The sequence below is a fragment of the Eptatretus burgeri genome, chromosome 6 (assembly GCF_056783735.1).
Source record: "Eptatretus burgeri isolate ZD-2024b chromosome 6, Ebu_testis_v1, whole genome shotgun sequence".
NCBI lineage: Eukaryota > Metazoa > Chordata > Myxini > Myxiniformes > Myxinidae > Eptatretus > Eptatretus burgeri.
In genome coordinates this window covers 63,001,137-63,024,686 of record NC_140966.1, presented here as the reverse complement: position 1 = coordinate 63,024,686, position 23,550 = coordinate 63,001,137, and the positions used below count along the sequence as shown (strand labels likewise).

At 41.6% G+C, this 23,550-nt stretch overlaps 2 protein-coding genes across 4 annotated transcripts in view; one reads left to right on the top strand and one right to left on the bottom strand.

The window, feature by feature from the left end:
• The window catches only part of TMEM143 (transmembrane protein 143), a 52,327-nt gene that overhangs the window by 14,509 nt on the left and 14,268 nt on the right, over nt 1-23,550 (top strand). For both annotated transcript variants that reach the window (XM_085885361.1, XM_085885360.1), the window contains exons 2-6: nt 4,643-5,057; nt 5,764-5,862; nt 5,959-6,153; nt 11,833-11,975; nt 12,071-12,141. In XM_085885361.1, coding sequence (XP_085741487.1) covers nt 4,643-5,057; nt 5,764-5,862; nt 5,959-6,153; nt 11,833-11,975; nt 12,071-12,141 — 923 coding nt within the window. The remainder of the gene's footprint in view (nt 1-4,642; nt 5,058-5,763; nt 5,863-5,958; nt 6,154-11,832; nt 11,976-12,070; nt 12,142-23,550) is intronic.
• The window catches only part of LOC147024934 (UPF0764 protein C16orf89 homolog), a 61,721-nt gene continuing 44,323 nt past the window's right edge, over nt 6,153-23,550 (bottom strand). For both annotated transcript variants that reach the window (XM_085885356.1, XM_085885355.1), the window contains 4 exons: nt 8,514-8,647; nt 7,600-8,025; nt 6,841-7,028; nt 6,153-6,645 (listed from right to left, as the gene is read on the bottom strand). In XM_085885356.1, coding sequence (XP_085741482.1) covers nt 6,261-6,645; nt 6,841-7,028; nt 7,600-8,025; nt 8,514-8,647 — 1,133 coding nt within the window. In that variant the 3' untranslated portion in view covers nt 6,153-6,260. The remainder of the gene's footprint in view (nt 6,646-6,840; nt 7,029-7,599; nt 8,026-8,513; nt 8,648-23,550) is intronic.

Sequence of the window (23,550 nt, the reverse complement as noted above, 5' to 3'; positions counted from 1 at the left end):
TGTGGAAATGTTCCCAGGTCATTTTCGTCTTTTCTTTCATTGATCCAGCATGGTCCATATCCTAACTTAGCCAGCACTTTGTTCCCAATGATCTGTTCCTTTTAGCTGGTACATCCTTGGCAGTGTTGCTCGGCTGCATCCGATCCAGAGAAGTGATCCGGTTCGGACAAGGTGTACTGAGGGCGTGTTCCCCGGTAATTAAATCACGTGATTAATTAGGTAATATGTATATATATGTATATATATATATATATATATATATATATATATATATATATATATATATATATATATATATATATATATATATATATATATATATATATATATATACATACACATAATCTCTTGATCATGGTGATAAAGCTCTGATAGATTCCAATTTCACTTTTTACCAAAGGCCTGAACCATGAGGCCTATATCATTACAAAAGCCCATGACACTATCCACTCCAACCTTTCGATATTTGATGATCATTTTCACAGTCCCACTGGTCATTTTACACTGAAGGGAAAGGTTATTGGGAGAGCATGACATTTGTGAATATGACTGCTCCAAATATGTCTTTGACTTCACATAAGACCAACAGGGTGGCCAAATGATGCCTTTATTGGGTGGAAGAAATGTTACACACAAACAGATTGACGAAATCAGTGTATTATTATATAGATAGATGTGTAGAGTCGTTTCAAATTCCAAAATCATCATATTTCTTAACAGCAAAGATATTGTGGCATATATTGAAACGGAAAAAATATATATTAGGAGCAATCGAAGCAGCGGTTGGCCTTGTGCACTGCTCAGGTTCACTTATTACCTCTGCCACCGGTGTATTATTTTATAGATAGATGTGTGGAGTCGTTTCAAATTCCAAAATCATATTTCTTAACAGCAAAGATATTGTGGCATATATTTAAACGGAAAAAATATATTAGGAGCAATCGAAGCAGCGGTTGGCCTTGTACACTGCTCAGGTTCACTTATTATTACCTCTGCCATCGGAGGTGAAGTAGGTTAATTTTTCACCTGTCTGTTTGTTTACAGGAAATCTCAAAGTTGTTTGCTGAGCTGGATGAAATTTTGTGGACAGGTTGGGTGTGTGACGAGGACGAACTGCTTCGATTTTGGTGAACATCCGGATCCGGATCCGACTACGAGAATGTGTAAAGTGATTCTTCACCATTGAGAGGGCTCAAAAACGAGATAGTACTGTATAGCATGATATTTCAAAAATGTATTGGGCCCGATATGTTCTCGTGGATTAGGCATTATGTGGTGGAGGTTTGTGCTCCACCGAGTGCCCTTCTATTTTGTTTGTTTATTTTTTGTCTGATTGAAAGAAATGACAATTTTTCTGCAGGTTTGGATTAATTTGAAGCAACTTTTATGCAAGAATTTTTCTCTCTGAGGAGCGTTTTCCATGTCTCGGTGGGACAGACTGCATTGGCTTATTGTGTATATACTCGGATAAGGTTTATCTCTAATACACCTTCACGGCACGGCCGAGCAGGCACATAAGATGTCAGCCAGTGTAAAGCTTGCAGTGTTGATGTGAGAGATTTCTGAGGATATCTTAAAGATTCAATAGCTCAGTGGGCTGTCACTACTTAAGCGATGAGGTGTTTGGGTTTGAGTCCCAGGTTGTCAATTTCTTCACACAAGCCCCACGCAGGAATTTTTTTTTCTGTTTATTAAATTTATACTTGTGGGGCACACATGGAAAACCCACGGGCATAGATATGTATGACATTTGGATTTACCCACTTCATATCTGATGCTTCATGCACGAGAGGGAAGGGGGCGGGGGGGAGGAGGGAGGGGGGAGAGAGGCGAAGGATGGGAGAGGGTTTGGAGTGACTTACTTCTGCCTTGATGTAATTGACTTGACTTGAGAGGGGGGAGACTGAATGCTGTCATTATTTTTTAATTTAAACTTCAAAGCATCAAATACACTTCACAAATTAATATATCCTTAAAACCAAACGTTATTAACGTGTATGTATGTATGTATATCTTCTTCTTCTTCTTCTTCTTCTTCTTCGTGGTGCTTCTTCTTCTTCTTCTTCGTGGTGCTTCTTCTTCTTCTTCTTCGTGGTGCTTCTTCTTCTTCTTCTTCGTGGTGCTTCTTCTTCTTCTTCTTCTTCGTGGTGCTTCTTCTTCTTCTTCTTCTTCGTGGTGCTTCTTCTTCTTCTTCTTCTTCTTCGTGGTGCTTCTTCTTCTTCTTCTTCTTCTTCGTGGTGCTTCTTCTTCTTCTTCTTCTTATTCTTCGTGGTGCTTCTTCTTCTTCTTCTTCTTATTCTTCGTGGTGCTTCTTCTTCTTCTTCTTCTTCGTGGTGCTTCTTCTTCGTGGTGCTTCTTCTTCTTCTTCTTCTTCGTGGTGCTTCTTCTTCTTCTTCTTCTTCGTGGTGCTTCTTCTTCTTCTTCGTGGTGCTTCTTCTTCTTCTTCTTCTTCTTCGTGGTGCTTCTTATTCTTCTTCTTCTTCTTCTTCTTCTTCGTGGTGCTTCTTATTCTTCTTCTTCTTCTTCGTGGTGCTTCGAAGGCAGACACGAGCGGAGGAAGAGTCGAACCCGGCTTTGTTGCACGAGCGGGAGTGTGAGCGTACGTTGCCCGTAACTCCCCTTTATTACGTACTCAATGCACTCTACAAGCCACAGCAACTACGGCAACCACTACAATGCCTCAGGCGGCGCGCACTCCTATATCCCTCACACACACGTGATCACGCCGACCACTCCTCCCCATCATGCCCTGCCCCCGCAGGCCCGCTACACTTCTTCTCCTCCTTCTCCTTCTCCTCCTCCTCCCTCCTCCTCCCATTAGGGGTCGCCACAGCGGATCATTCGTATGATACGCATTGTGATTTGGCACAGGTTTTACGCCGGATGCCCTTCCTGACGCAACCCTGGTAGTCTCTTACGACACAGGGATATGGTGCACCAATTTTAACCGGGGCATACACCGGGCCCAGTACACTGGTACTCACTTCGCCGACCTCGGAAGGATGACAGGCTGAGTCAACCTCCTGGTGTGTATTAATTCAAGTGGCCAACGGGGCTTGAACTCAGGACTTTTTGGATCCCAAGCCGCTACCAGAACCACTACGCCAACACCAGGATATATATATATATATATATATATATATATATATATATATATATATATATATATATACATACATACATACATACATACATACATACATACATACATACATACATACATACATACATACATACATACATACATACATACATACATACATACATATATATATATATATATATATATATATATATATATATATATATATATATATATATATATATATATATATAAATAAAAAAGTATATACCCTGGGAACATGAAAATAATATCATGAGACCACAGTACAATCCCTAACTTCAGTTTTCCCAAGCAGGGAGCCATACCCTCACTCTTCTGCACCCCCTCCCACCTCTCCTTTCCCCCCTCACTACCTCCCCTCCCCACAGCACATCTGACCAGATACATTTAAAACGGCTCTTGAAATGCATTTTTGTCGAAAAATGTCAATATTCGTCCGATTTTTCTCACCTTTTGCTGCAACTGAGTCTTCAACCATCGTTGCCACTATGAAAAAATGAAATCGGATGGTGAATGAGAGTTAAGATAATTCTGTGAGGGAGTCTGTATTTTATACTGCAGGCCTTAATTTAATCACAAATGCCTTTTTGTCTAAAAACGTCAATTTTCGTCCAATTTTTCTTCGCCTTTTTGCAACTGAGTCTTAAACCATCTTAGCGACCATGAAAAATGAAATCAGTTTTCGGATTAGAGTTGAGATAAACCTGTGAGAATGTAAGAATGTGCACGCCTTACAAAAGAGCCTGTACGGAGCAAACAAAATGGTGGCAATTTGATTTTGAAGGCCCTCCCAGACTGGACAGACCGACCGACCGACTGGCGGAGGTTATATAGATGAATAGATAAGACAACTTGATCGTTCCCAAATAAATAAATAAAATACAGATTATTTTATTTTAAAGACTAGAATGGCACTCTGTGGAGCACATACCTCCGCCAGGCTGATAGGCCGGATCTGGATCAGGACCTGAAGCAAAATCGAATCGGCTTGTTCTTGTCACCAACCCAACTCATCCACCAAGTTTTGTCCCGAATGCATCGATAATTTTTTGAGATGTCGTGTTACATTTTGTTTTGGCCCCATTTCTCGATGGTGAAGAATCACTTGGACACAACAAGAAGAAGCATTTAAGGCCATTTTCCCTGCTAAAGCAGGGTTTAGCCTTCTATTTCCCATCTGAGGTTACAAGAATCACTTGTGAATTAAAAAAAATTATCAGATCCGGATCCTGATCCAGATCGTCACCAAAGTCGAAATAATTGTTCCTTGTCACACACCCAATCTGTCTAGCAAGTTTCGTCAGAATCCGTCCATTATTCGGAACAAATCTTCTGTTTTCATCCCTGTGACCCTAAGTTTGCATGTAGTGGGGGTCGAATCCCAAAAAAATCATGACTATTTCATGCATCCCAATGTTGATTCCATGTTCAAAGATTCATTAAAACGTGTTTAATTGGAATGGCACTCGGCATTCATTAACTTTTTTTTAATCCCTTTTCCAACCTGAACCCTTACAGATCTCTCGTGGCAGCAAATCCATCCTGCCATGCTGCTATTCGGTTTCTGTGGCTCCTTTCCCACTCCGGCATCACCCGACTAGCCTGCCCCTGTTGGAAGCATGTCGGTAGCACCATGAGTGATCTTGCCAAGATTGCAGGGTCACGGACTAACGTTGTGTGGAATCCTATGCCAGGCACTTCACAAATTATGAGATTGACAACACCACAGCGGGATGAGGGAAATGGTACCCAGGAGACCATACACGGTCGGGATGAGAGGGACAATGAAAGCATCAAGGATTTGATGAACACAGTTGCAGAGTTCCGGACGCGCCGAAGGAGCAAAAATGAGTTGTGGACCGAGGCGCAGGCTGAGTACGAGGAGCGTGCCATCCCACTGAACTACCACAAGCTTACACAGCTGATTGAAAAGGTTTTGTAATGTCATGTAATGTATTATTCCAGAGCACGATATATTGTAACAGTATAAGCACAGCTTCATCGGTGGGTGCACAATTGCAGTGCTTGTTTCTCGCAGCCAATATTGGCCTTGACTGCAATGATTGCATTACCTGCCATACACAAGAACAGTCTTGGAATTATTTAAGTCTCCTAGATTAGACTGTAAATGCATTTCCTCAGGGGTTATTTAATTTTCACCTCTTTACATTTATAATTATTATTTTAAAAAATATATATAGTAGATAGATGATTAACAAATAAACATAGCATATGGGACTTGAACTTGGGATTCTATTTTAGTAGGAGTATGAGGAGCAGATTAAGGGGAGGAGGAAACATTGTAACCTGCAAGAAGAGGGTTGGGTTCATGAGGAAAGAAGAGATGATCTTTCATGCTCAGATGGGAATGCCAAACGGGTAAATCTTGTTAAATATGGGAATTATGTTGGAACAGTGATGCTTAATTAAATCAAAATCGTAAAACAATTGTACTCCCCAATGGGTGGGAATCTGCAAAAAAAATTAAAATGTTTTGAACCCATCTAAAGTTTACAACTACACTGTGGGTTGTACTGCACAAGCAACACTGAAGGCCAAAATCGTAATGTTATTTAACTGGACAGCTTTCCATTTTAATTTATTAATGGAAAATGTATGCTTGATTTTTCTCCACTTAGGAGCTGCAACAGAGTGAGAAGGAGCATTTCAGAATGGTCATCAAAGCTGTAGATGCCCACCTTTTGACTCACTACCATGGGCTGCTCTACGAAATCCAGGTGCGTTCTAGCGTCACGTGAGGATGTCGCAAATTTGGATGCGACTAGACTGTCTACTTGTTTCACGTTTTGTTCCCCAATCGTTTTTCATTTCAGGATTTGTACTTTCCTATGAACCCCGATTCCGAATCAAGATCAGACATGGAGGTTCCGGATGTTGAAGATGGATGTCGCAAGCGGAAGTTTTTTCGCCTTCTCTCATCACTTGCCTCTGCCGCTAACTACATCCGCCTGTCAAACAAAGCAGTTGCTTTTGCCCTCACTCAGCACCATCGACTTGATGGGCCACAGGTATGTTTGTTAATTCTTCACACTATCCATCTCTTTGTCTGTCAACAAGTCATCATTAGTAATTTCACCCTCTTCTGCATATATTTTATTAATTCTTCTTGCACTTTTCACCTGCTTAAATTTCTCCCTGTTAATCTTCCTGAAAGTTCTGAATCTTGATTGACTGAAGAAAGCAACTTGTCTTCCACCGTCTCCCACCGAGCACGTATCATCAGGATCTGTTGGCAAAGCTTGTTGGCCAAACTTAACATCAAGGCCTGAGCTGACAATAAGGCAACGGCAGCTATTGCCAACTCGACTGCATGCTGTTCAAGCCAGCCGAGCAAACGGGCCGCACAGCCTGCCGTATGCACCTGTTCAGCTGCAGAAAATGGGTCAAGACTCAGGACACCAAAACCGCATTGAGAGTTGGGGATTGAACGGTATTTTGGCAGGCAGCACGATGCTGGAACTCCACAGGCCTGCACTCCTGGAGAGCTGCAGTTGTAATACCTGTTTTGGGGATTAAATACAGGTTTATTTGGGAGAGGAAAAAGGGGTGGTGTGGAAGAGATAGAAAATATTGGTTGCAAGATTATTGAGAATTCTGTTTATGAGATTTACAAAGAACAAAAAATTTACAAAGAATATTGTTTCTGTATCATCCTGCTACATTACAATCATTTGTCCGGTAATAATGTTACTTACAAGTCTACTTTCCAGTCCTGGTAGCTATTGACTCCGCAGCACGCAAGGCCTCCTTGCAGTTCATTGAGCAGAAACCGAGTGTCTGTGTCTTCATGGTAGCGCAACAGAGCATGGAGAAGGCCAGCTTTCAGCCCTGCCTGCATTGGACCAACCAGCACCAGCACCAACACCACACCTACACCAAGAACCTTGGGAAAAGGGGGAGCAGGGAAGATGAGCTTTTATATATCTTTTTCAAAACAATATCGAGGCTCATGGAAAAGCAAGGTGACAGGATGCATCGTGGTGCTAAGAGGGCAACCCAAGCAGACGCAACAAGCAAGGGAACGAATGAACAGGCAAAAGAGCAGAGGGAGAGAGTAGGTGGATGGGGAAGGGGAGGGGTAGAGACTGCACCCTGTAAGAAGAGGGAGGGTAAGGTTAATAGTTGTAGAAAATATCCTGGTGGTGAGGAGGAGTGCAAAAGATGACGAGTTGGTGATGCTCTGCCCTCTTGAAGCCCTGGAATGAAGAGTGGAATTAAATAGCCTCTGGAATGTTACACTACCAATAGGACAGACGAGTAAAGGTAGATTTGATTTGAGGAATTTGACAAGATAAAATGTTTAACCAGGTAAAGGATGACTTGGAAACTGGAAAAGGTTTTTTAATTATTTTGATATTTCCATAAGTAAGCAAGTAAATTATAACGTTGGGAGTGAAATAATTTGCTTTTAATTGTCTGCATTCTGTGAGCAAACAACAGTATGGGAATCTTACCTCGACACACATCAGTGCCAGAAGTGAAGCAGTAAAGCAATGCAGGAATCTCGGAAGCTCTCGCAGTGCTCCAGTTGCCGCTGCTACGCTCATCCCAGCCACAAGAGATGAGAGAATAAGAATTAGCAGTAGCGGGTCTTCTGCCAAGATTGATAGCTGAGGAACGGAGACTGTGTACTTCTGGTCAAGCCCCCACACTGAAAAAGTGAGCACAGCAAGGGAGAGGGCCGCAAGCCAAAAGTGGCCACAGAAAAGGGTGTACTTGACCCAAGGGTTGACCCTCTGCTCCAGGACTTCATAATCCATTCGCTCTTCAAATTCTGTGCATTCCAGATGAACATTGCGCTTCGCCAAACTCGATTTGCTGAGAATTTCGTCATTCGGGCTCCGTGAAGCTGCTTCGTCACTCTCGGCATCTTTTCCACTCTGCACACGGGATGGTCAGGGAAGCTTGAGACTAAAGAAAATTACATTTAAACCCTTGCGTTGCAAAAGGTGAAACGCAAGTTTCACCTTAAAAGGTGAAACTTGCGTTTCACCTTTTGACATGAACAAGCTCAGTCGTAAAGGAACTAATAATTAGTTGTGAAGTCACCTTTCTTAAGATTGCAGTTTGCTGTGGTTGGAACAGATCCTACATTGCCGTTTGTGAAACTAATCTTTATGCAATGGTTAAATCCAATTATAGGTACTTTGCGATGTCCACATGTGAAGATCACCTGAGTCTCTAAGGTAAAACAAGTCCTGGCAAAGGTCTGTATAATCATTGATTGCTTTCTAGTTATTATTATTTTTATTTTTTTCTATTATCTCGAGCACCAAGAATAAGTATGGAGAGACTGGATCATTATAACGGGCAGATAGTATGACAGAAAAAGAAAAAGACAGTAACACATAACATTGGAATTGCTTACCCATTGTAGCAAAGGTGTAGTTTCATCTCGTCTTCCAAACCATTTCAATAGGTGGTATCGTACGCTCGGAGCTTTCATCTTGTCGGGCACAGTTTTTACTTGCTTTGTCTTTGCCAAATCTTCATCCCACAGCTCTGCGCGGGTCAGGCCTACATCATGTGACGGTCACATTGGCCCATCCCAATTCCCATGACAACTGGGTTTAATTGTTAATCTATATATATTTATTTCTTTAAGCAGAGAACAGACATGGCCATGGGCATTTGGGGGAAATCTGAAATGTATCCTGGCTTTGTAAAGTGGAGAAAATAACTGACTATTGTTGCTGATCTGGATGAAGTTTCAAAGCTGATTTGAAAGTTTAATCATTATTGGTCAATTATCCCAAGTATGTATGTATATATATATATATATATATATATATATATATATATATATGTATATATATGTATATATATGTATATATATGTATATATATGTATATATATGTATATATATGTATATATATGTATGTATATATATATATATATCTCTTATTAGGGTTTATGTCAATATTATTGCAAAGTGTAAAATGATGCAAACGTCAATGGAGAACGTACCAAAAGGTGTTTTTTAGATTGGGGGGCAGTGGGGGTGACGGTCAAATATCTGTGTGACTTGACCCTCATAATGTAGATAGATTAACATAATGCTGTCTTTTATTTATCACTAACTTTAAGTTGTTTCATCTATCTACAAGCTTCTCTGTGGGATATCTATTCTGGACAACATTCCTGACCTTGTAAGTGGATCCTTGTACTTCACATGCGGGGTGTTGCGTCGTCGAGCACTTTTTCCTCCAGAAACGTTTAGTCAGCCTGTTCCCTCTGGTAGTATTCACTTGTGAATGCTGTCGCTCTGATGGTACCCTTCGAAAATAGTTGGCCATTGTATGCTCATGCTCTTGCAAAATTACTAATTCTTGCCTGAGTTGTTTCAGCAGCACCCTGTGATGGAGAAGCGACTTGCAGAAGGTTAACTGTCACCTTTGGAAAAGGTTTTTGATCGGGTTGTGGGTGCCCTCATGCATCCTACCAGGGTATGGCAATCGGGAAAAGAACAGTTTCCCTCGATAAGCCTGAAACGTTGAGAAAGCAGTGCACGAGTTGTTATAGGGGTTCATGGATTTATCGATGCAGGTGTGATTGTGATGGTCTGCATGAATACGCATATGACGAAATTTCACTGGGCTCAGTCGGTCGACATTGGTACTGCTGTTGAATGATGATGATAACCTTTCCAAATGGTGTCATACAGGAGAAGGATCTGGGGGTGGTAATAGATACAGGGGGTAAGCAGACAGCACAGTGACAGGCAGCTATTGTTGAAGCTAACTGTGTTTTATATGGTGCTAACTGTGTTTATTATATGTCCTTTAAAACTGTGTTTTATATGGTATTCTTCAGAGGATAAATTGTTAATCAAACAAGGTGGTGTTAACCCTGTCGAGGAATTTTGGTGAGGCCTTATCGAGAATAGTGTGTACAGTTTCGGTCACCATGTCTGAGGAAGGATATAGCTGCCATAGAGAGGGCTCAGCGGAGAGCAACTCAATTTATTTCAAGGCTAGCTCGACTAAGCTATGAGGAGCGGTTGAAGGAGGCGAGACTTTTTTACATTGGACAGTGCGTCATTGTGAAGGGATCTGATTGAGATGTTCAAGACGATGAATGGTGTGGACGAAATAGGTGCAGTGGAGTTTTTCAACAGAGTGGACAGTTAGGACCAGGAGCCACCAGCCTGAGGGTAAAGAGGATGAGAGTTGGGTCAGTTTACTTATTTTTTATTTTAGGCAGGGGTCTTTCAGTTGAAGAGTGGTTCATGCATGGAATGGTCTCCCTGTAAATTTAGTGGAAGGGGTGGATACATTTAAATGGGAATTACACAGGTACCTGGATGCATTAGCGATAGTGATTTGGGGATATTGTCAGTTGTATTGTTTCCAAACAAAAACGTTGAGTCGCTTTCACCCTTGTTTAGGGCGAATTAAAAAACCATCGTTGCATTATACATGTTTCAAGGAGATGTGCATAAACATTATTCTTTTCAAACGGGTTCTCGGCATTGCCGGGCAACTCCGGGTCTCTCCTCCCATCCCTTCCCCTCCCTCCGGACTCCCATCTCCCCTCCTTCTCCTGCCTCCCCTTATTATTGAAAGTTAGCTTTGGGGCTTCCCACTCTCTGAGGATGTCCCTCCTTTTAGTATCTCAGTCGGTGAAGTGACGGGTTGTGTGTGTGGCATGGGCGGTGGGCCGTTGGGTTAGAGATCGGCTTGTTGGGGGGGGGTGCAAAAAAGTTTAAGAACCACTGATCTAGAGGTCTGCACTTACCTTTGTGCTGTCTCATCTGGGTTCTTATCTTAGTCCGCCTATTAACTTTTAGGCCGGTGCTTCACGGTCAGGGTGCGGTGTCCCTCGGGTAGATATTAAGTTGGGGACTCGTCGGTTAGGGTTATTGCGATTACCGTCATTACGTTCCAAATTCCTGTCGCTCTCAGTTGAGCTTCAGGTCTGGTCAGCCTTTCGTGAAAGGCTTGTGCAAAGAAAAGAAAAAAAAACTATCCCAGTCGACCCCACGATAAGGTGGGAATAAGTGGTGCCATTGAAGTAGTCGTAGTAGTCCTTCAGGTGGGGAAATAAATCCGCATGTGTAAATTAAGCTTGTAGATGCAAACTATCATACTTTATCTGTTGATAATAGTAAGCTGGGTTGACAGGATGACCGAGAGGTATGCAGACTCGCCTCTAAACTGTGTAGCCTGGGTTTGAATCTTCGCCCAGCTATAAACTGCCATCCCGGTGTTTCACAGGTAGGGTGATTCGTCTGTGTGTGCCGTCTCTCAGATGGATGTGAAACTGATGTTCAATCTGCCAGCATTCATTGGTGGACATTAAAGTGGCCATGGTGTCCTTCATGAAGAGGAGGCGAGCTATCGCTGGCACCATGAACAAATTACAAATTCCTGCTCTAACCAGCAGAGAGCTTTGTATCAGCGGCACAGCTGCACCCTCAGCCAATGATGCTACCCACAGCCTTGTGCTGCAAACGAATAAAGAATAAGTAGTAAGCCAAAGTGAGTGTATCAATACCTTGGCAAATTCCCTGCTTGGTGTGAGCTGGAAATTAGCACTTAGTTTAGCAGTTGGGGATGGTGGGGTTTGGATATGGTCCCGGTATGATGGAACAAAAGGCCACCTCCCTGCCAAAGTTTACTTGTATTTATGTGCATGCGTGTCGTTCATTACTTTTTCCTGTCCTTTTGTTTCTTCTTGGTGAGCAGGTCTCTGTTCGTCTCACTGAATATGATTCGATTGCTTTTTGGGCCTTGGGTGAAGGTCCAGCAAAATCTGGGCATGACGCCTGGTCTAAACGTCCCTTGCATCGCCGTCTACTTTGGCGTCGCCATGTTTCTGGACCAGACAGGTGCCACCCGCTTCAACGATTATGCATGATGCGCTGCATACCTTGATGCCATTAAGTTTTGCATTAAGTCTCATCTTGATTCCTGTTTCCCACAGACGTGTGTTTGCCCGTGTGATGATATTTGCAAGCATAACGCACGGGCGTACCATTCTTAAAGCCTTCAAAGGTAACTATTGCAAGCCTTGGATTACTCCTAAATTTTGTTTAACATTTGGAAAGAAACTTTTAACCATTTTGCATATTTATAATGACTAAGTACTGTTTGTTATTTAATGAATTTATATAACAGTATCTAAGGCCTGCAGTGGTGCTGTGGTCATAGACAAATACATGATTGTGAGATGAGTCAAACAGCCACTGAGTTTGGTGGAAGTGCCATCACCTCTGGGGTACTCCGGTTACTCGGGACATCCCAACAATGGCGCCGCATTTCTCACTGCACTCAGCAAGGCATTTTCTCAAGAGGAATTTCCTTCTCCCCATGGATACCAACCTGTGGGAATTTTCCATGTTCTATCCTTTTAAATGCAGTGTCAATCAAGCAAGTAAGCAGCACATACCATTTTTATCCCCCGTCGCGTGGCGGAAGGGGGATATTGTTGTCACCCGGGTCGTCCGTCATCTGTCCGGCTGGCTGGGCGTCAACATTTATAGCTGTGAGTGCGATAACTCATAAACTGTTCGCTATATCGATTTGAAATTTGGGTCACACATGCACCACCTGAAAAGGAAAAACCCTATTGATTTTGGGCATGGCCGGATCCAAGATGGCCGGCTGGGGTGGCCATCTTGAAAAAAATATTTTTTTGTAATAAATGGAAAACCACTTATCTGATTTCAATTATTTTTCAATGGCGGGGGATTCCCCATCTATGATGGTATATTTAATCTTTGCTCTGACTTGGCCAGTGTTTGACCCACCCACCACCGAGACACGGAGAGGACACTCGAAGCATTACACCACCTTGTCTGATTAAAATAAATGACTTTTTTTCCCAAGACTCGAATCTTATAACCAATGTGAATGATTTTAATATATAACAAGTGGTGCCAGGCACAACAAATCCCACCCATTTAAAGCATAAAGTTATTTTGGGGATCAAATTTAAATTTGATACATCCTTAACCTGAATGTTGATTATAAGGAATATTTTAGTCTTAGTTTGAAGTCAATTAAACCATTTTTGACGAAGTTATGAGTGAAAAACGATTTTGAGCTTTTCGTGACCTGACCTTGACCTTTGACCTAATTGGACCCAAAAGTTAATGGGGTCGTCCAAGGTCCATTTACCCACCTGTGGATACAATTTGACAGTGTTTGAGGCAGCCGTTTTCCCGTAAAATTGTATTTTCGTAACCATGTTTTAGTTTCAATGGAAAATTTGTAATTTTGACCGAGGACCATGACCCCCAAAACTTCGGACCCCACCGATCTTCACAAATATGCATTTTTCACGATAGGAATGGGTAAGATTATAAGTGGCAAATAGAATAAGGTTCACTGTAAGCTTAGTTTGAAGTAAATCAGATCATTTTTGATGAAGTTATGAGCGAAAAACGATTTTGATCTTTTCGTGACCTTGACCTTTGATCCAATTGGACCCAAAAGTTAATGGGGTCGTCCAAGGTTCATTGCCCACCTGTGGATTAAATTTTATAGTGTTTGCTAAAGCCATTTTGCTGTAAAGTTGCTAACAGACAGACAGACAAACAAACAGACAAGCTGGTAGGCGGACATGAGTAATCGACTAGCCAATAGAACCTGACGCGATGGGCCCGTTCGATGGGGAATGACCTGAGGATTAAGCACAAGAAAATTCATGATTCTAGCTTCAAGGGTTAAGGCTGCAGATTTTTTTTTTGTTAAAATACCCCCACATTTAGAGGTTTTTCGGCCGTTGCTCGGCAACGGAGGAGTCCATAGCAACAGTTCTCACACATAACTAGGACATACCATGAACCTACCATACCAGTTTCATGTATATCTGACTCATGGTCTCTGAGATATAACGAACTTCGTTTTTTTATTGTTTTCGACCAGGATTCATTCAGTCAATCTTCTCCGACAATTTTCATAGGATCCGGCTGGAAATTTTTGACAATATGGCTGAATGTACTGCCCACAGTCGCTCGTGGCCCGATTTTTGATTTTCGAAAAAATAATTTTTTTATGATTTTTCAAAAATTTCAAAGTCCCATTGCTCGGCAACGGTGGTGTCCATGGCAACGGTTCTCATTTGCACACAACTAGGTCATGGTATGAACCTATCAACCAAGTTTCATTGAAATTGCCATTGTATTAACGGAGCACTGGACCAAAGAGACAGACAAGCCGGTAGGCGGACATGGGTAGTCGACTCCCCAATAGAACCTGATGCGATGGGCCCGTTTGATGGGGAATGACCTGAGGATTAAGCACAAGAAAATTCATGATTCGAGCTTCAAGGGTTAAGGCTGCAGATTGTTTTTTCATAAAAATACCCCCACATTTAGAGGTTTTTCGGCCGTTGCAAAGCAACAGAGGGGTCCATAGCAACGGTTCTTTCTCACACATAACTAGGACATACCATGAACCTACCATACCAGTTTCATGTATATCTGACTCAGTTTCTGAGATATAACGAACTTCACTTTTTTATTGTTTTCGACCAGGGTTCATTCAAAGTCTTATCTTCTCCGACAGTTTTCATAGGATTCGGATGGAAATTTTTGACAATATGGCTGAATGTACTGCCCAAAGTCGCTTGTGGCCCGATTTTTGATTTTCGAAAATTTTTTTTTATGATTTTTCAAAAATTTCAAAGTCCTGTTGCTCGGCAACGGTGGTGTCCATAGCATCGGTTCTCATTTGCACACAACTAGGTCATGGTATGAACCTTCCAACCAAGTTTCATCGAAATCGCCATTGTGTTAACTGAATTCGCCATTTTAAATACTGATAATAAGGGTAGAACAAATCTCAAAAAAAAAAATTTGGGGAATTTTTTTTTCCACTAGATCGACTACCCAACAAACAAACCGGACGATTACAACATCTCGCCCCCTCCCTCCGGGGGGCGGGATAATGAAAAACGTGGAGAGGGAGGGGGGGAGAATATTACTGATCTGTCACCTCCAAAATGCTTGTGCACAAATTCACCAAACATAAGTATGATCACCGGTGGCAAGAAGGTGTGGGAACAAGAAGGTGTGGGAAAGTTTGGCCCCACCCCCCTGGGGTGTGGTCAAGAGGTCATGTACCAAAACGCAGGCATATTTTACGTCTGCCACTGAAGGTGGACGGAGGTTATGTTTTCACTGCTCTTTGTTTCTTGTTGAAATATTTTGCCAAGTATATTGGTGTGTAGCATTTGTCATTTTGTTTGTCTCTTTGTCACATGATTTTTGGCCGCAGTTTTCAAGTTATCATTCTGAATTTATTTTGTGTGTCGGTGACCGGCCAAGGACAGCAACACTTGATTTTGGTGAAGATCCAAATGTGGAAACGGATCTAAAAAAAAATTTTGAGTCATTCCTCACCATAAAGAGATTGGGCCAAAATCGATATCTAGCACAATATCTCAAACTGTTATGGATGGATTCCGCAGAAAGTTTTTGGGCAGTTTGGGAGTGTGACAAGGACGAATCGATTCCGTTTTGGTGAGAATTTTCAAAGTGATTCTTCAACCTTGAGAAATGAGGCCAAAAACTATGTATTGCATGACATCTCAAAAAGTTGTGGACTAGTTATGACAAAACTCGATTGATGATTGGTTTGGTGACAAGAACAAGCCGATTCGATTTTTGGTTAAGGCCCGGATTCAGATCCTGCCTATCGGTGGCATACAAAGTGTAAACTATTCAGCCTGGTGGAGGTATGTGCTGCACCGAGTGCCGTTCCATTTCGCCAAGTATTACTCCATGAGTGATTTTTATTTTTTATTTTTTTTTATTTTGGGTGGTCGCCAGACTACCGTTATTCTCAGGTTTTCCATCTGTCTGTTTGTTTGGAATGGACAGCTCTGGAGGCCAGAGAAGTCAACTGATTTTGATGAAACTTGACTGGTAGGTTCATACCAGGATCTCGTTGTATGCTTTTGAGCACCCTTGCTATGGACGCCACCGTTGCCTAGTAACAGGACTTTGAAATATTTGAAAAAATCCGAAAAATATTTATATATATATATATATATATATATATATATATATATATATATATATATATATATATATATATATATATATATATATATATATATATATATATATATATATATATATATATTTTTTTTTTCGAAAAACAAAAATGGGCTTCCACGCTTTTATGCGCACTATAATCAACCTTTTTGTCACATTTCAGCCCGATCCATCAAAAACTGTATGACTAGTATGCAATTATATAGCGACCACCCATGTCGCCTACGGGCTAGTTTGTTTGTCTGTCTGTGAGTAGGACATCTCAAAAAGTTTATACGAATTTGGATGAAATTTGGTGGACAGGTTTGGTGTGTGGCAAGGGTGAATCAATTCGATTTTGGTGAGGATCTGGATCCAGATATGAGAATTAAAAAATATTTTTTAGTGATTTTTCACCATTGAGAGATGGGGCTAAAAATGATATGTAACATGGTGTAGTATTTCAAAAAGTTGTGGATGGATTATGACAAAACTTGGTGGATGAGTTGGGTAGGTGGGTGACAAGAACAAGCTGATTAGAGTTTGGTTCAGGTCCAGAATCAGATCCAGCCTGTTCGTGTAAGAAAAAACATAAACTGTTCAGCCTGGCTGGCGGAGTATGCGCTCCAGTTAAACGTGTTTCAATGAATCTTGTATATGCAATCAACATTGGTGGATGCTGAAATATGCCATCATTTGTTGGGGATTTGACCCCCGCTTCATGCCCCGGGTTGTTGTGGAGGGATTTGGGGTTTGACTAAAAATTTGATATTGGGTCATTCCTGGTGGAAGCTTTTTGCCATTTTAAACTTTCCTTTCGGTGGGAAACATGGGGATTTGCAACGGTGTGCCATTGACTTCACACTGGTTCATGATTTGTTGTCAAATCTGCTGGTTTTGTGATGTCATAAATGTCTCTTTATGGTGTTCGAACCATCATACCATAATAACTTGAACCATTGAACATTGAGATCCTCGGTGAAATGCAAAAAATACAAAAAGTGTGAAGTGTCACAGGAACAGCAAGCTAGAAGGAGGGGGGTGGGGAGGAGGCAGAGGTGTCTGGGTGCCAACAGCTGGTTTATGAATGTTTCCACCATTAATGATTCTTCCTAGACAGCTTGTTACTCCATGACCCGTTTCTGTCGAAGCATGTTGCAATTCCTGAGGAATTTCTAATTTGCCAAGGCTCCCAGCACAATTTAAAAAAACAAGACTGAGCATTTAACAATAAAGATCTTTGCCATCGTATACATCTCTGTGACCAAATGTGACGGGAACGCTGTTCTTACCCTTTTCGGTAAGTTCTAAGAACTCGTGAACAGGTCAGGATATGGGCGCATTGCACATAATTAGGAAAACCCCAATTTGCCGCCTTCAAGTGGCCTAATTGCTCTTGAGGCAGAAGTAATTTATCTCAGCAAGTGTTCATTTACGCGACGGAATGGGTTTATGGCGCAAATGGTTTCCTAAAAACGCTAGGAGGAATCTTCCACTAGTTTCAAGCGGCCAACACGTTCATTTTAAAGTTATCGTTTTTTTTTAATATACAAAAGCAAGCGTTCGCGGCTTCGCAAACAAGGCTTAATAAAATCCAGGAGGGAGATATAGGCAGCAATAAAACCGATTAAAGCACCATGTCTGCCGGAAGTGCTATACTAAAGTAGGCCATCTGAGGACACTAGGACACTATATATTGTTGCAGGGTCAGGTGAGAAGACCACTAGGTGGGGAAAGCTACATAAATTCCCACCAGACTCCCCGGAATTGTAGGCCATCGCTCACGGATAAATCTGTGACTCAGCGGGTCGCTTAACCGACCGTGGACGCCAATAACTCAACCGCGTGACATAGGGTCCCCCCGCTTATGGAATCAGGTTACCTAATTAACCACATGGTTTAACCACCGGGGAACCACGCCCTCGGTACGCCTTGTCTGAACCGGATCACTCTACTGGATCGGATCACCTTAACGGATCGGATGCAGCCGAGCGACACTGCCAAGGACGTACCGGCTGGAAGCAACAGACCGTTGGGAATAAAGACCCGGCTAAACCTGGATTCGAACCATGCTGGACCAATGAGGGAAAAGACAAAGGCGAGCTGGGAGCATTTCTACAACAATTATTTATTGACAGCAAGTGAGGAAAAGCATCTGGCACAACAAAGATTTCTCGGGAATGTAATGCAGGGAAAGAGAAGAGGGGTGTGGGGGGTGCGACAATTATACAAGCAACTTACTAAAGCAGATACAGTGCAGACTTGACGTGAGATTATTCACAGTAACAACAATAAAAGATCTTCGACAGGCTTACTTAACAGACAGGTGCCAGCACACTCAGAGACACACACACAAAAAGAAGAAACCCCAATGAAGAAAAATAACTTTTGCAGCCAGGGAGGGAGGCAGTTGAGGTTATAGTTTTCGGTACCTGTGCGTTTCGGGGGAGCGATGCTCCGTGGTGCGGTACCCGACAATTGCTGCATTGTTCTGGCCACAGCCGCACGTGTGAAGATCGTGTTCCGAACTTGGAGGATTAAACTTGTATTAAAAATGATTTTGTTTTAAAGCTCGATCAGTATTGGTAATCGACAGGTCGAGAATCGAGATCCATCACTATCGCCGTATGGGTGTTAGTATCACGGAACGCTGTACCGACCGGTATGATCATACCGAAATCGCTTTCATACCGTTATCGCTATCACAGATCACTTAATTGGCATAGGATTTCGAAAACACACCCGATTCATATAAAATGATAAACAATTGGCAATTGCTTTAAAACCAGCCATGAGTGTAAAGAAAAACACGATTGCTTGCAAGGTGCTCGGATGCTGATGTTTAAATGTTAACACGAACTGCACTCATTTCTGATATGTCTTGATATCAAACGTCCTGCTGTTCCTCTTCCATGTTTAGTTGAGACGCCGAGTGCATCAAAGCTTTTAAAATCATGTGTGGTATTAAATATTGCAAACACCTTTTTTCGATTTGTTGGTGACATACCGGGTTGTTTTTTTTTTATCATATGGATTTTTTTTCCTGTGTATCAGTATGTTCAGAATTCCATTACCAGTATATCAATGTATCGCCAGACCCCAACCCATTCAAATCGATATTGGCTCACATAACTACGGCTTGGAATGTTTGGCATTCCAATTTGAACCAATAGCTCATGGAGCTGGTATCTCACATCTGCATGATTTTTAGGTATGAGTCTCATAGAGCAGAGCAACAGAGCACTGTATCAGCGTCCAAACTTTGGTAAAGTGGGAGAGCAACAAATGTATGTACCGCAGCACAAGAATGGGGATTGCAGAATCATGGGAACAGCCTCTCAGCCGTTTGTTTCCGACCTGCAAAATCTACAAATCCCAATATTTGAAAGAAATGAGAGCCTTTGGTGGGAATGGCTAATGAAACATAAACTTTTAAAAGAATCTCATGTCCCAACATATCCAGCCCTGTCCCCACTTAACTCAATCATATTGACAGCCTTCTTCATTGGGAAGGTAAAAGTTGTGTTTGGCCCTGACCCTGCTCCGGCAATTGATCGAGATACCCTCATTGCCCGTGTTCTCAAATCGTGCTCTCTATGTGCTCTTCAACCAGTCCTGCCTTAACCACCTCCCATCTGTGTGGAAGTCAGCAATGATCACTCACATGCACAAGAAAGGTGAAAAACAGATGATAACTGCAGACCAGTAAGCTTGCTTCCAATTCTCACCAAATTATGCAATCCATTATTGTAGCTCATGTCAACTCATTTCTATTTACAAACAGCCTGATCAACTGAACATGAGTTTGGATTCTGTCCTGGTCACTAACTCTGAACATACTGATGTCTCTCCCTCTCCAATGGTTTGGGGCCCTAAATCTCAAACGAGGATCGGATCACCACCTGAACTTATCATGGATATTCACCACAGTCTGTCACCCTAATCGGCTTGCCAAGTTCACTGCCTGCAGCATACAAAGCCGCCTTAATACAAGGCTTTTGATTTCCTTCACTGACAAACAAATCTCAGGTTAACCCTGTTACTCCATAAGGACCGTCAAATTAATCCATATAATCTATCCACGTTCAGCACGACGACTTGTGGGCTCACCATGCAGCAAAGCTGGTGTCCAAAGCCAGCAACAGGTTGCATGTCCTCCGTCATTCCAAGTCATTCCTTGAAAAATCAACACACTGCTCACAGCCTACAAAGTTTTGTCTATAGCTCTTTGAAGCTCTGCTCTCCCTGATGGGCTGGTGCCAAATCATCTCATCTGTATCTCCTGCATTTTGCAGAATCTCTAAAGCTGTCAACATCATTGGCATGTCCCACAATGATGCTGAAACACAAGGTCTGTAAGTCTCGGTTTTCACAGCCTCTCCACTGCTCTTTCCGTCTCTCTCTCTCTCTCTCTCTCTCTCTCTCTCTCTCTCTCTCTCTCTCTCTCTCTCTCTCTCTCTCTCTCTCTCTCTGTCTCTGTCTCTGTCTCTCTCTGTCTCTCTCTGTCTTCCAAGATCCCCAAAATCCTGCATCTGTTTGTGCAACAAGTTGGTTCCATTATCAGATGCTTTAATTGGCAGTTCAGCCACACGTACAACTGTTTGGGTGAAAACTCTGGTTGTTGGATGTTTTCAGGAAGTTGACAATGTATCTACACTGTACCTACCTACTTGCTAGCCAGGAAGAGAGTCGGTAAAACTGGAGTGGGCAGAATGATCGAGGTTGGAGGAGGGAGATGAGGGAAGCAATAAACAGCGAGATATGAGAGAATTGAAGAGATGAAAGGAAGAAAAACAAACTGTCTGCGCAGGAAAGATGAGGAAGGAAATGGAGAGAGGGAGGAATGAAGGGAGAGAAAAATGAAGAGATGCATTTGTAAAATGAAGAATTGACTTTAAAAAAATAATTGTTTTGATTTTTAGCTCACCTGGAATGTCGTTTCGAGGAGCTTATGGAAAGGCAGGTCATCAGTCCATCCACAGACACTTGCAACTTCTTCTCTGAAACTACACACTCGATTTCAATGAAACTTGATCACAACCTTCACCACCCATGATGTACCAAAGTTTGTTCATGGCATTAAAAAAAGTCGGGCCCAAAGGGGTTCTTCGGGGGATTGTCCACCGACATAGGTATTTGCTTTCTTCTCAGAAACTACACCGGCAATTTCTATGAAACTTGACCACAACCTTCATCACCCATGATGTTCCAAAGTTTGTTCACACTATTTAAAAGATCGAGGTCTCGCGGTGTTTTTGGGGGGTTGCCCCCCAAAATAGGTATTTGCTACAACGTTTGTTCATTGGTACATGTTTTTCTGATTCCATCCAACGTTGACTTCCTCCTCAGTATCGTTATTCTACCAGGTGAGTGCCCAGGGGTATTGCCCCTATTTTTAATACTGAAGATTTATATGTCTGGGTATGAGAAGAAATCGAAAGGGAAGATTGAGGTGAGGGAATTAACTAATGATGTGGAACATGAATTATTAATATTGATGATAAACACAATTGAATACATGAGGATCTGAGGGGTGGACAATAGACATTTACATTGTTTAAACAAACAGATTTTTTGGGGGGGAGAAGAAAAACTGAGGGCAGAATACAAAGGACAAACAAACCATAAGGCCCAATTAGAAATGCAAACTAATAATGAAAACCATTGTCCAAAGACTTGTGGATGGCAGTGAACACCCATGGACAGCAGTGAACACTAATGTTTGACAATATAAAACCAACTGTTATAACAGGTGGACACCAAATTATTTGACTGTTAAAACCCAGTTTTGCAGGAATGAAGCAAGTTCACATCTGATGGCTGTGAAATGGGAAATGTCTCCTATATCATTTTATTTGTCTCATTCTTTTGTATGCATCACATGACTGAGTTGCATCATCTGCTGGAAGTATAGCTGTGCCACTGATGCAGAGTCCTCTGTAGGTTGGAGCAGGAATTCGGAATTTGTTCAGGGTGTTGGCGTTCAACTCACCTACTCTTTGGAAGGGACACCGTGGGATCTTTAATATCCACCAACTAATGCTTGCAGACGGGACGTCCAGTGTAACGTCTATCTGAGGAACACGTTGATGCCTCGGATTGTCTGCGAAACACTAGGGTGAAAGTTTATAGCTGGGTCGAGATTTGAACCCAGAATATACGGCTTAGAAGTGTGTGTGTGTGTGCATACCTTGAATGTCAGCCCTTTTGTCCATTGTTTACTGATTTCCTTGGGTCTTTGCAATTCAGAAGAGTGCACTCACTGATGCTTTGTCATGTCCTTGTGATGCATGTACAAGCTCTTTTGTGAACCTCAGATAACTGATAATGATAATCATAAATTTGAAATCCCTAATAGTTATCATCCCCAAGAAGAATTTCAACATTTAATTTTGGTGCCTCAAAAATGTATTTACAGTATCTATCTATCTATCTATCTATCTATCTATAAATGCAAGTTGCACGATTGTGGCTGAATGGGGGCAAACGCCGTAACTACAGCACACATAATGATGGATGATACCTCATTTAAGAGCTCTTGGGTTTGGACATTGCATGTGGAGGTCTAAAAATATTGACATTCATTTTTGTAACAGCCGTGGTGTATATGCTCAGAGATGTAGTTTGCACACCGACCTGAAATATTTTATATATATATATATATATATATATATATATATATATCTATATCTATATCTATATCTATATCTATATCTATATCTATATCTATATCTATATCTATATCTATATCTATATCTATATCTATATCTATATCTATATCTATATCTATATATATATATATATATATATATATATATATATGTATATAGATATCACTATTCAGTGAATTCTGTCAATTTACTTTACCGAGAAACATTTGCAGTCAACAGTTGGTGACTGTTATGCTGTCAAAGGAAAATCATAGCAAAATAACCCAAAACGAATTCCTTGACAAACTGAACCTGTGACTCCTTGCTAATTCTTCCAATTTATTTCCATGCACACATGAGGTGTACAAAACAACGTTCTGACAATGCCTCGTGTGGGTGGAAGCACAAAGTTTCACTGGTGATGTATAATCTCAGTGTCGTTGGTTTGCACACCAACCAGGAGTAAAAAAAAACAAAAAAAAAAAACACAAATTATTCCACCAATCTGTCCAACGAATAATGTACTTTTCATCGATTTACTTCACCGAGATTTATCAGTCTTAATTCAGTTATTGATTATTATGTGGACGTGGATTTGGAATGGGGGAGGAGGGATGCGGACTTGAAGAGGAAACGGGTAAAGGACTCAAAATCACATTTTACATTACGTGGAATTCCCACGTGTCTGTCATTCGGCTGTCAAAGTACATTCCGAACAAACGACCAAAATATTCCACACTTGATTGGAAACAAATTCCGTTAGAACAGCC